The sequence below is a fragment of the Eubalaena glacialis genome, chromosome 11 (assembly GCF_028564815.1).
Source record: "Eubalaena glacialis isolate mEubGla1 chromosome 11, mEubGla1.1.hap2.+ XY, whole genome shotgun sequence".
Classification (NCBI taxonomy): Eukaryota; Metazoa; Chordata; class Mammalia; order Artiodactyla; family Balaenidae; genus Eubalaena; species Eubalaena glacialis.
The window spans coordinates 114068661-114081432 of NC_083726.1; the positions used below are offsets into that span (position 1 = coordinate 114068661).

The 12772-nt window shown below is 54.9% G+C and overlaps 1 protein-coding gene across 1 annotated transcript; it reads left to right on the forward strand.

Moving 5' to 3' along the window:
• Window positions 1-253: 253 nt before the first annotated feature.
• Window positions 254-1971, forward strand: TEX52 (testis expressed 52). The gene is made up of 2 exons (XM_061206284.1): window positions 254-325; window positions 1417-1971. Exons 1-2 carry the CDS (start codon window positions 254-256, stop codon window positions 1969-1971), a joined length of 627 nt encoding a protein of 208 aa, XP_061062267.1.
• Window positions 1972-12772: the final 10801 nt, after the last annotated feature.

Sequence of the window (12772 nt, forward strand, 5' to 3'; positions counted from 1 at the left end):
GCCTGGGAGCCAGCCGGCCCTGCTTTTCTGCCCCCACCTCGAAGCAGCTCCTGTTATGAGCCCTATTCCCCACCTGCCTCACCTGAAAGGCAGCCAGGGTCCGAGGGACTGGTGAGCCCTCCCAGGGAGAGGTAAGGGCCTCCTCCCTGTGTCTCCACCCAGGAAGCATCACCATAGCAACCCCAGCAGCAAACAATGCTGCCAAGAAGGTCTTCCCTACAAAGCTGCCCCTCCTGCAGGGAAGCCCAGAAAAATGGCCAGCAACCTGCAGAGATCACCCAGAGGGCAGGGTGACCCATCCCGCATCAGAGAACCTTTCCTGAAGGTAGGGGGCGGGGCCGCATCTCTGCAGCTACCTTTCTGTACCACACTGGGTGAGGGGCTGTCCCCAGCCCCACCCCCTGCCTGCCCCCTGCCCGCCCCAGGCTGGGCCATGCTTTCTCCCGGGCAGCAGAGCTCCAGGCCCGTGAACCCTTGTCCTATGACCCTGTGAACACGGAGCTCAGGGCAGAGGAGAGGAAATGTCTGGTTATGACATCCAGACCCACCCTTGGGGTGTGCGTGTAGACATGACTTAGGGGACTGGGCCCAAGGAACAGGTGAGTTTTGGGGATCAGAAAAGTCCTAGGGGCAGGTGGGAAGCAGAGGCATTTTGGAGGAGCCTAGTGTCCTGAGTGGCACAGCCTGAGTGCCAGCTCTGCTGCACTCACTCTGTGCCGTGGGCAAGTTATTCACCCTCACATGCCTTGCTTCTTGCATCTCTGAGATGCAACAAGAACACTTACTCGCAAGGTGTGAGGGTTAAATGAGATGAGGATAAGTATTTCGCAAAGTGTCAAGTATATATCTGCCACCGTTTGTTTCACGGAGGGTGGCGGGGTGCCAGAAAGGAAAGGAACCCACATCTGGATGCTTCCTACACGTGATTGTATCTTAATGAGACCTGAGGGAAACGCACCAACGACAGAGAAGCGGGGGACGGGAGGAGCCTGGGCAGAAAAGCACTGGCCCCATTCCCTGGAGAATGGTTTCCCTTCTACACTCTGCTTGGAAGGGGTGTTTTCCCTCACACTAGCTCAGGCCCAATGTGCCTGGAGAGGAGCACCAGACCCCAGGCAGGAACGGGGGCCCCAGGATGGGGAGGATGGGTGAAGGCAGAGTGATGAGAGGGAAAATGTCAGTTGAGGAAAGAGGCTGAGAAAACAAAACCTGATAGATGCACAGAGAACAGTCTATGAGGATGCGTGCAAATCATACCAAGCGGCCACGCGCTCTGGGCAGGAACCGAGAAAACGTCCCCCCCCGCCCCCCGGCCACCCGGTCCTGACGAGAATCCGGGTCTGGAGGCCGCTGGCAGCTTGTCCTCTCCAGCGGAGGAGAGGCAGAGCGCTCCCAGGCTCCCATGTCTCTCCCTAGATGGTCCACGCCCACGAGACCCTCCCGGCGCCGCGCACGTGGGCTCAACGCGAGTTCGTCCTCCCCAGGGAGTCCTCGGAGCTGCCCGGCTTCACCCGGCAAGCCTACCACCAGCTGGCCCTGAAGCTGCCACCCTGCACGGAAGTGAAGGCCAAGGTGCGTCATCGACTGGCCTGCCCTGGGAAGGATGCGGCCCAGCACACCTGGGGCTTCCACACGTGGCTGCATGTGGGACGTCTGCCGGCCGCCTTCCCCTCCAGGCCTGACAGGCCCTATGACAGCAACGTCTGGCGCTGGTTGACGGATTCCAGGGCCCACCGCCGCCCCCCGGCAGAGCCCCCCGTGCCCCCTCCGTCCTGGATGGGTGAAAACAGCTTTCTGACCTTCATCTCCTGTACTCCTCTCTTTCTGGACGCAACTAGGAGGCACCAGGTGGCTCTCAGGACAGTGAAGGAACTGAGAGAGGTGGGGAAGCTCAAGCTGAGGCCTGGAGTCAGGGCACCCCTGCTCGATGCCAACGGCAACGTCCTGCCCCCGAAGAACTTCAAGAAGTAAGAGGAGCTGCCTCCTCGGGGAGCCCACCCAACCCACCTGTGTCCAGGGGACCCCTCCCTCTTTCCGATTCCTCTTTCTGACGTCTTACCGTCCCTCCCCTGGTCACCTGAAAACTCAACTCTGTCCAAACGTAGCTGGAGGGACCGGGTGGAGGCCAGGGAATGACAGCCAGGGGAGGGGCTTGATGACTTAACGAAAATGTAGGGGAGACAGCTGTGTATTGATACTTGATGCCTGCCAGGCTCCAGGGATACAGAGAAATGTCATTCAGTCCCTGCCCTCAAGGAGCTTCTGAAAGGCAGGTACCGACACACACGCACATGGAAAGACAGCTCTCAACACCAGCCCACGCGTGCCAAGTGCCCAAAGCGTGAGACAGACAACGGGTGTTGTGAGGACGTCAATTATTAATAGAAAGAGCCGAGAGCCCGAGGCAGAAGCTTGGATTAAACTCCAGACTGTGTCACTTTGGCAAATTGCTGAGTTCTTCCAGACTCAGTTCCACGGTTGCTGAAAGTTGGGCGGGAAGGGGGGGAGTGGTAAATGCCGTGCCCACCTCACTGCGTGAAGATAAAGTGGGTGAATGGATACATAAAATCACCGTACCAAACACAGACGTTATTACAGACATTCAGAAGAGGGAGGGGTGGGTGTCCTCTGGAGCACCGCCCCAGGAAGGCTTCGTGAGGCGGGCTAGAGGGGTAGAGGCTGGGAGGGGAGGAAGGCTTCGGAAGCGTCGAGAGGAGGGGTGGCTGGTGTGAGCAGAGGCAGGAGTGTGGAGGGACTCTCCCTCCCTGCCCATCGCGGGCATGCCCGGGGGCGTCTCCACTCCGCTGCCCTCTAGGCTCTGGGCTCAGGTGGCAGGAAAGAGGGAGAGGAAAACAAAGCGTGTCTCAAACTCCAATCCCATTGACAGAAGCCCCAAGGGACTGGAGTGGGAGGCTGCGGAGGTGTTTAATCTTTAAAAGAAAAAGCCAACAGTTGGTGATTTTGAGAGACGATTACTAGGACCTTGACTTCTCTCTGCTGTCTCGCAACGCTGACCACTGATGGCTACTCCGTACTACCTCTGGACCCACGGACGTGGGGAAGACTCAGATCGCTGCTCAAACACCTCACAGCCAAATGGTTCTAATCACTTTACTATATTACTTAATCCTCCCACTACTCCCTGAATAGAAACTACTATTATCAACCCCCTTTTACAGATGGGGCATCTGAAACACAGAGAGGTCAAGTATCTTGCCCAAGTTTGCACAGCCAGTAAGGGCAGAGCTGGGATTTGAACCCAGGGAGCACAGCTCCAGGGCTTCATTCTTAACCACCACGCTCCACCTCCCCTCCTGTCTGACCCAGGAATCAGACAAGTTCACAGCCAACATAATGTTCTATAAAGGTAGCAGGACAGAAATACAGTATCATCCACAGAAAGCTCGGCACGGTGCTCAGTGCACAGGAAATATGTGTGTAGGGTGGCAGCAGCAGCCAGGCCCTGGGAGTCGAACAGAACTAGGCTGGAATCTACCATCACAAGCTTGCGACACAACTTCAACATTCTTAAATTCCCTGAGCTTCACTTTCCCCAGGTGTGTATAGGAGATGCACCTGGTACCTTTCGGGGTATGGTGTCTGGCAGGGAGAAGGGGCTCAATAAATCATCTCTGTGCGAGAAGGGTCCTGGTTTCGCTGGCTTGCTGCTGTAGCCCAGCCCTGGAGCGGGAATAAAGGAGGAGGTGGCATGGGAGCTGGACCTTGAAGGGCATGTGAAGTTCACCAGGTGGCAGCAAGAGAGAGTGAGAGGGGAGGCCCGCCCAGTCTTGCGGCCCCTGCGGAGCAGCTCTGGAGGGGCTTCAAATGAACCCTGTCTAGGTAAGCGAGACAGCACATTCCGAGCAAGAGGACCAGACAAGGCTTCAAGACGCTCATGATCTTCTTGGGGAAGTAGGACATTTACATGCAAACCCCGCCTCCCTCCAGTCTGACAGTGCGGTAGAATCACGGGGCCCACTTTAGAAAAATGTTGAGGTTTGAGCCCCACCCGGGAGAGTCTAACTTGCTTGGCCTGGGGGAGAGCCCGGGCACCGGTGTTTCTAAAAAACCTCCCCAGGGTGAGTCTAACATGCAGCCAAGCCTGCGAACCTCTGATGTAAACCAAAGTCAGCAAATGGGAGGATACCTGCTGAGCCAGGGCGAAGCACGTTGGACGATTTGCCAATATTCAACTCTGTTGTGCAAAAAGTGGACTTCCCAGTGTTGACCCAAATACCGCAGGTCTGCAGAAGAGTGAGCCGTGAGACCAGCGTCGCAGGGCAGCAGGTCAGAGCGGGAAGGGCTCCTGGACTGCGTTTATGGAGAAGGTGGGGCTTGGAGGACAGCTAGAATCTGGATGATCCCCTTACAGACCACGTGTCCGAAGGATGGAAGACTGACCAACCAGATAACATGATTTCACCAGCCTAACGCCAAAACGCACACACAGGGTGCAGGCCATTGGGCACAGGTCAGCATCCAGGTGGGGAGAGAGCTGGAAGGGGCCTCCACAGCCTGATGGCTGACAGCTGGCGGAAGGCAGCATCTCCTCCCCTTCCGCCCCCTCCACCACGCCCAGGTCTCTCCTTTGACCTCTGTCCTCTCCACACCTCTTCGCACCCGACAGGTACCGGCACATCTCAGCTGGTGGAAGGTGTGAGCCTGGAGGCCTCCAGCTCATGCCCAACCCACTTCCCAGTGATTTTGCCTGGAGCTGGCCCTGCCCAAACCCGCTGCCTCATTACCGGGAGAGGGCAGTCAAGCTGGCCTTGCTGCCCAGGGCGCCTCTGAGTCAGGACCTGGTGAGGAGTTACCAAGCCCTGCTAGTGGACCGGGTGGCCTTGCCCCTCCATTATCTCTCCAGGGCCCATCCTGGCAAAACCTTAGCGAGAAGGAGAAGACCTGGACACGTCTAGAAGAGCCTCCAGATGGGTGGAGACCGCAGTGGGCATACAGACCCCCAAGCCCTTGTGTTCTCAACCAATGTACCTTCAGCAAGAGGGCTTGGGTGGCTGAAGGGTGCGGTCTTCTGCAGAACCAAGCCTCTGCACCATCCCCCCAACTTCATCTGTACCCCAGGCTCCTGAAGACTCTACTGAAATTCTGATTTGTTCTGTCTTCCTTGGAGGACCCCTCGTGGCAGGTGGGAGCACTGGGGTGTGGTGGGGAGAGCAGAGGGGGATCCAGTTCCTGCAGACTGCCGAGGAGTGGGGAGGGAGAAGGTGTGTGTGAGTGTGTGTGTGTGTGTGTGTGTGTGTGTGGAGGGGGAGAGGCACTGTAAGACATGTGGCTCTCATAACCCATTTGGAATAAGACTGGGATTGGTCAGGATACAGGAAGCTTCTCCCTGGACAATTTGACGTCTGGACAAAGCTCAGAAGCAAGTCTGCTGGGCTGCGGGTCCCACACAGGGTTTGGGGGAGCAGAGGTCAGGCCAAGGCTGTGCTGGAGGATGGAGAGTCAGGTCTGAGGAAGGCTGACCAGGCCTCGGTGGAGGGACAGGAGCAAAGTGGAGACTCAAGGTAACGGTGGGAGCCGTCACCCCAGAGCATCATCTTAGGCCTGGGCCCGTGCTGCTGTGGACCCCTCGTGCCTCAGCTTTTGCAGTGCAGGGTAGGGCAGAGACACGTGGCCTCAAGTGGAGGCAGGTAAAGCGCATGGGTCCGCAGGGTGCTGGCCGGCTGGGGCAGAGAGTGGGGGGGCAGGGGCAGCGGGGAGTGGCCAGAGAGGGAGAAGCTGCAGGCGGGGCCCACCTCACCTCCCCTGGCCCCTGTCACATGCCATGTCGGTGACCTTCCCCATCTGGGCTTCTCTTGGCCTCTGCCCGCTGCCCTCTTTGCCCACTTTCCTCAAGCTGTCAGCACCTGGGAATCAAACACCACCGGGGTTCCAGCCCTGGCGTAACCACTAACCAGCCGTGTGCCCTTTGGGAGGGTCCTTTTTCCCCTCAAGCTCTCAGCTTCCTCCTCTGCACAGCGGGAGCCACTAGGGCAAATATAAGTGGAATAAATAAAAGAAACAAGTGACACACCTGCAAAGTGCCTGGCACAGCGTCGGCCCTCCATACCTGCAACTGTCAATCATTACCTGTAGAATAAAAGTAATAAACGGGTGGGACATGATTCAGCCTTATGGAGGAGTGAAGCGCTGACACACGCAAAAATGTGGATGAACCTCGAAAACACGAGTGGAAGACGCCAGACACAAAAGGGTGCATATCGTACGATTGCATTTCTAGGAAAAGTCCAGAGGAGGCAAATCCTTAGAGACAGAAGGTGAATCGGTGGTGGCCAGGTGCTGGGGAGGGGGATGGGGGCTGAGTGCTTCATGGGTACAGGGTTTTCTCTCGGGGCGGATGGAAATATTTTGGAACTAGATAGAAGTGCTGCTTGCACAACATCATGAGTGAACAAGATACCACTGGATTGTATAATTTAAGATGGTAAATGTTGGACTTCCCTGGCGGTCCAGTGGTTAAGACGCCATGCTTCCAATGCAGGGGACGCGAGTTCGATCCCTGGTTGGGCAACTAAGATCCCACGTGCCACAGGGCAACTAAGCCCGTGGGCCACAACTAGAGAGAAGTCTGCGCGCTGCAACAGAGGACCCCGCGTTGCCACAACTAAGACCCAACGCACCCAAACATAAATAAAGAAATATTTTAAAAATTTAAAAAGATGGTAAATGTTATGTGAATTTCATCTCGATTAAAAATAATTATATAAATAGGGTATGTATAGAGAGTTTCCAAAATTCCTTCTAGTTCCAAATCTACAATTCCACCATGGTCCTTCTCCTGGCCGCCTCTCCCCGTGGTGGGGGGATGGATGGGGAGGCCCACAGCCAAGGGAGGAAGGAGAGTCTCCCGAGCGCTCCAGGGGAGGGTGGGGCTCGGGGAATGGGCCCGTTCTCCCCGCTCCGGATCAGGTGGGAAGGAGGAGGTCCCTTGCCTCAGATCCTGGCTTGTTAGAGCGGGGCAGGCCTCTGGGAAACAAGCGTTTGGATGGTAAACCGAGGCCCAAGGCCGAGGCGATTTGCTCCGGGCCACAAGGCCAGGTTGTCCTTGCCCTCCTGGTACAGCCAGGGCTCCAGGGCCTGTGTTGTCATCCTGCTTCTCAGACTACTTGCCCATCATGCCTGGGTTTTGTCACCTCCAGCAAGAGAAGCCCAGGGCACACTCAGAGGGTTAATAGGAAGTTCTGGGGAGTGAGACGGAGGAGAAAGCCTCCCACTCTCCAGCCCAGAGCTGGGAGGGAGGGTAGAGGGGTGAGCTGCGCCTCCACAGACGCCCGCCTTGCAGACCCAGACCCCCTCCCCCCCGCTGCCGGCCTCACGCGGGACTTCCACCCCCGCCTCCACCCTCCGGCTCTGCTCTCTGGATGGCGGCCTCCTTCCTGCTGGCAGCACTACCAGGGGCTCCCTTGTCCATCGCCAGCCAGAGATGCAGAAGCAGGATTCCTGGAATTCCTGAACTCCACCAGGCCATGGAGCTCTGGGGACAACAGCCTCCGTAGGTCCTCCTGGGCCTGGGGACTCTTCAAGGCAACCCTCAGCCCAGCCTGCCCGCAGCCATGGGCATCACCCCACCCCACCCTCCCCCATCTGCTCAGATATGGAGTCCTCGGAAGCCTCTGCGGGGGGCTGGGGGGACCCCTGCAGCCTGGGCCCGCCTTCAGGACCTACTCTCTCACCGCAGCTTTCTCAAGCAGATCCGAGAGGGAAGCCGGGCTGGAGCCCGCTTGCCCCACACCTCGCACCCCTCCCCAGGGCACCCCGTGCTCTGCTGAATGCCGCCAGCTTCAGGACACAATTGAGGCTTCACAGAGGCTTCAGAGCCGCTTCTGGACCCTCCCCTCCCCTCCGCAGCCTCCCTCTCCCTCAGCCGGGCTCCGGCTGAGTGGACAACTGAGACCAGGTCAGGTTGCTGAGCCACTAGGGCCTCAGGAAGGGCTGGGGCCCATAAGGCTGGAAGCTGGGGGGCTGGGGGCCCCTGAGGGAGACACAGGGCCAGCCAATCATGACCTTCAGTCCCCATCTCACCCGCCCGACTGAAAGGCTGTCCCATCTAATTGCCATGCCTCAGAAAGCCCTGCCGCTGGGGACTTCCCTGGTGGTCCAGCGGTTAAGACTCTGTGCTCCCAATGCAGGGGAGCCGGGTCCGATCCCTGGTGGGAGAACTAGATCCCGCGTGCCGCAACTAAAGATCCTGCATGCCGCAACAAAAGACCCGGCACAGCCAAATAAATAATATTAAGAAAGAAAGAAAGAAGGAAAGAAAGAAAGAAAGAAAGCCCACCGCTGCTCCATGATGACAAGTCAGAGCACGATTCCCTGCCCAGGCCACCCAGACCCATCTCTGGCCTCCCCGGGATGCGCTGGCCTTTTGTTTCCACCCTGCGCTGACCTACCTGCTCAAGCCCTTTGCCTTGTTGCGTCTCTTCCACCTCTGAGCTTCTGCTGGTCGTGCTGTCCCCTGAGCCACATCACTTACTCTTTTCATTACACAGTATACATAATTGCTCTTGCCGGTTTATCGTTATATTTAGTGGTTCCTGTGGCTCTCCACAGAGTTGCCCATCTCATGTTAGTCTCAAGCCAACACACTGTCTGTGGGTCCCAGGGCAGAACCTCCCAAAGGCCCACCTGGAAGACAAAGCTGCTGCATCCTGGCATTGTTCAAATTCCAAGGCAGAGTTTGGATGTGTGGCTTCCCCTAGGCCACCATGGTTTCCAGTGGACGGTCACTGAGCACTGACATGAGACAGCATGACAGGCTTCCTGGACAACAGTCAGTGGTTTCTTTAGCAGGAGTATCACTAGAGAGTGGTGCCAGGGGTGCCCAGGGCAGGCCCGGAGCTTAGGCCAGGAGGAAAGGGAAATGAAAGCAGGAAAGAAAGTCGCTAAACACAAGACGGGGGGAGAGAAATGCTGAGGCCAGAGGGAGGGCGAAGCAGGATCCCCGCTGGCACTCGACGTTCAGGATGTCTGGAAGGAGGTGGGCAGCTTTGCCAGATTACCGAGGGCACTTGCAGGATCAAGATTTGGGTGCAGGGCCCAGGGGTGGGGGTGAGGGGGGCTGGCAAATGAGTCCCATGGGTACCAGGGAAAGGGGAGGAGTAGAAAGGGGTCTGGAGTGACCGCCTATGCCGTCAGCCGGATCCTGGAAAAGTCAGGTGGGCGCTCACCAAGCTGGTCTAGTGTCTCAACACCTGAGTCGTTGGTGGTAACAGCACGTTTCCTCTTGTGTCCTGGAGTCCTGCTGGACAATTCAGCCAACGAACTTTGTGTAAGAAGAGAGAGAAGGGAGCAAAAACAAGCAAACAAACAAACAAGACCCTGCCCTTAGAAAGCCTAAGATCTGGTGGGAAGATGGACAAGTAAACAATTTTAAATAGTGTGAGAAGGAAGGTAAGAGATGCCTGACCCAGTTGTACTACGAGAGCAGAGGAGAGAGGCATCTAGGTCAGAGCCTGTGTGTGTGTATGTGTGTGTGTGCGTGTGCACACGCTCACGCAAGAACACTCCTGTGTACGTGAATGTCAGCTCCCAGATAACAGCAGGCAGATACCCAGGACTCGCTGTGCGTTGGGCAAGGGGTTGCGAGCTCTTCATGAACCAACCCACCTAATCCTCCCAACACGATGAGGCCCCACGTGCTCTCCATTTTAGAGACGAGTCAACTAAGGCCCCCAGAGCTCTTAACCAGTTTGCTGTTGGGCCTCTCATTCATACTTCACAGAGATTCTGCAGATGACACGTTATTTCAGTTTTACAGATGAGAAAGTGGATTCCAAACAATTAAGCACTCCACCCAAAGTTACCCAGCTAGTAAGTGAGCTGGGAAACGTGACCAAGCTTGTCCGAATTCAACATCCCGTGCTTGGTCTGCTTTCACCAATAGAGACAAATGCTCCACCTTTCTGTGTCTTGGTGTTTTGTTTTGTTTTGTTTTTTGGTCACGCCGCGCGGCTTACGGGATCTCCTTTCCCTGACCAGGGATTGAACCCGGGTTACGGCAGTGAAAGCCTGGAATCCTAACCACTAAGCCACCAGAGAACTCCCTGTGCCTTCGTTTTGCCACCCATGAAATAGGAGAAAAGCATCCTAGCCTCAAATGCAAAAAGTGGTCCTAGCCTGGCAGTCTTTGTAAGATCTACCTCTTTGGGGTGGAGGTAGGGTGAAAAATTTCAAAACTGGCCCTGGCCTTCTGGGACCCTTGCTGGAGAATTCTGGAAAACAGCTTCATTCCTGTCTTGAGCAGATCTGACAAGGCCAGAGGGGAAAGCCTGAAATAGAGCCGGCTGGCCTCACCCTCCGTAGGGTCAAGGGTGCTGTTTGTCCAGCTCTGAATAACCCATTCTATGGGGAATATCCTGGGAATTTCCTTATGTGGCAGGGCTGGATGATTTCACTACATCAAGTGAACTCTCCTCCCCGTCCCTAATATCAGTGACAAGAAATGGCACTATTTCACTTTCTTCTTAAAAAGAAAATGTGAAAGATATTTAAAGGCATGGAAGGTTATTACAAGGAAGGTGGGAACCAGTTCATCTCCATCTGTACTGAGGTTTGGAAAAGAGGGCAGGGATTTTGAATACAGCTACAGGGATTTAGATTAGACATAAAGAAGAACTTCCTGATAAGGTGGAGGGATGCTGGAATAGATTATGCCAGGTTCCAGGGAACAAGCTGTGAATCTATTCAGACAAGTGCTGTCCAAGAGAAATATAATGGAGCCATACATGCAACTTTAAATTTTATAGTTGCCATATTAAAAAAGTAAAAATAAACAGGTGATGTTAATTTTTATAACACATTTTCCCAAGAAAAAGAAAAAGGGACTTCCCTGGTGGTCCAGTGGTTAAGAAAGACTCTGCGCTCCCAATGCGGGGGGCACGGGTTCGATCCCTGGTCAGGGAGCTAACAGCCTGCATGTCACTGCCACACGGCATGGCCAAAACAAGAAACAAAAACAAAACAAGCAAAAAACCAAACAAAACAAGAAGCACGTCTTACTGAGCCCAACAGATCCAAAATATTATCAATATAAATAATGTAATCAACATAAAAATAATTAATGCGATATTTCACATTGCTTTTGGTATTGTTTTCAAAATCCAGTATGTATTTTACACCTATAGGATATCTCAGTTCAGACCGGCCACGTTTCCATTGCTCAATAACCAGGTGTGGCCAGTAGCCATGGCATCAGTCAGCACAAGCCTAGAATCACTAATGACTGACACCCCATGGCAGATATGACATGTAGTCTGGTTTTACCTAAAGGCAGAAGGTTCTCCAGAAGACCTGAGGGCCTATGAGGGTGAAGGCCAAGAAAGCGGTATCTCCTGGAGCCCTCTCAGCCTTCCTCGTTGCTAGAAACACAAAGACCCATCGTCCTCTGACAGTTCCGAGAACACACTCGGCAGGGCTCTGGGTTCCCTTTCAGTAGAGGAAACCCTGACCCCTCGGGTCTGTCAGATGCAAGGTTTGGTGACTTATTAACCCCAGTGGGTTAACGCTGTCCGGGAGAGCAAGGAAAAGGGTTCCGTCCTGGGTGGGTGAGTAGCTCTGTTCTCTCCACGTCTTGCTGGTGTGAATGACTGGTCATGGGGTAGGGGGGAGCCGGGCCGGACAGAGGGGATGGAGATCTACCCCGTCTGGGGTGCAGTGTGGGAACGTCAGCCCAGGCCCAGGCTAGCCCATCTTGCCCCCATCTGCGGCATCTCCTCCAGGTACCAGCATGGCCCTCCCTCTCACCTTGTTCTCATCCTGCACGATGTCATCTGTCCCCCACCCCCACGGCTCTCCCCTGCTCTGTCGCCCAGCACTCAGCACTACCCAACATCATAAATGGTCTAGAGTCTGCCTTCCTCTTTTGGATGTGAACTCCATGGGGGCCGGCGCTCCATCCGACTCCCCACTGTACCCCCAGGGCCTCGCTCAGTGCCTGACACACACAGTAGGGGTTCCAAAAATATTTTTTGACTGAGTGAAAGGAAAACTTGTTATAATTCAGAGGAGAACCAAAGCAGTGAGGGAGCCGTATCTCACACTTCCATTTTTTTCTCACAAAATTTCTGAGTTTGGATCCATTCGCTTCAACATCGATGTGAACCGCAAGATGAAATAAATGAGAAAAGTTACAGAAATTTCCCAAGCGTCTCGGAAAGGAAAACCTCCAGTCCTTCTCTTCCTAAGAATCCAGATGGTTTAATCTTCCTGAATGCTGTCCTGGGGAGTTTTCTCCTACGTCTCATGATGAGAGCTCAGTGCAGTTATTCCTTGTGCACGAATTGGTTTGTTGAACTATATACAACGGTTAGGTTAGAAAATGATGAGGGGAAGGAAGAGAGGTGAGTTATTGGCAAAGACACAGACAATCCAGCTGAGGATATAAATGGGCCACAAAACATTCCCCGGCAAGAGCTCAGAGCTCTGTATTGCCAGAACCTTCCCCTCGCAAGAACTCCCCGCAACGTGGGGGAAAGCACAGATTTACAAAGGAAGAAGCCAAGGAACACAAAAGGCAAGAGTCTCCTTACCCCTGAGTGTGTGGGATGATGAGACGGCAAGTGAGACAATATTAGTTTGAGTCACAGACACAGGGACCAGCTGGGCCTCTTCTGCAGCTGCATTCCAGAGGATGGCATTTCCTGAGCACGACTGGTTCCCAGGCCTTGTCAAACCCACTGGAAAAGAGGTGATGCTGTGCCCAAGCTCACCCCATTCTACACCACAGGAGCACCTGCTCTCCCCTGGGGTGCAGTCC

Bases quoted from the DNA above. Each gene is read 5' to 3' on its own strand.
- TEX52 (XM_061206284.1), top strand. From the start codon at position 254: ATGGCCAGCAACCTGCAGAGATCACCCAGAGGGCAGGGTGACCCATCC. The intron at 326-1,416 runs GTAGGGGGCGGG...GTCTCTCCCTAG, and splicing joins TCAGAGAACCTTTCCTGAAG to ATGGTCCACGCCCACGAGAC.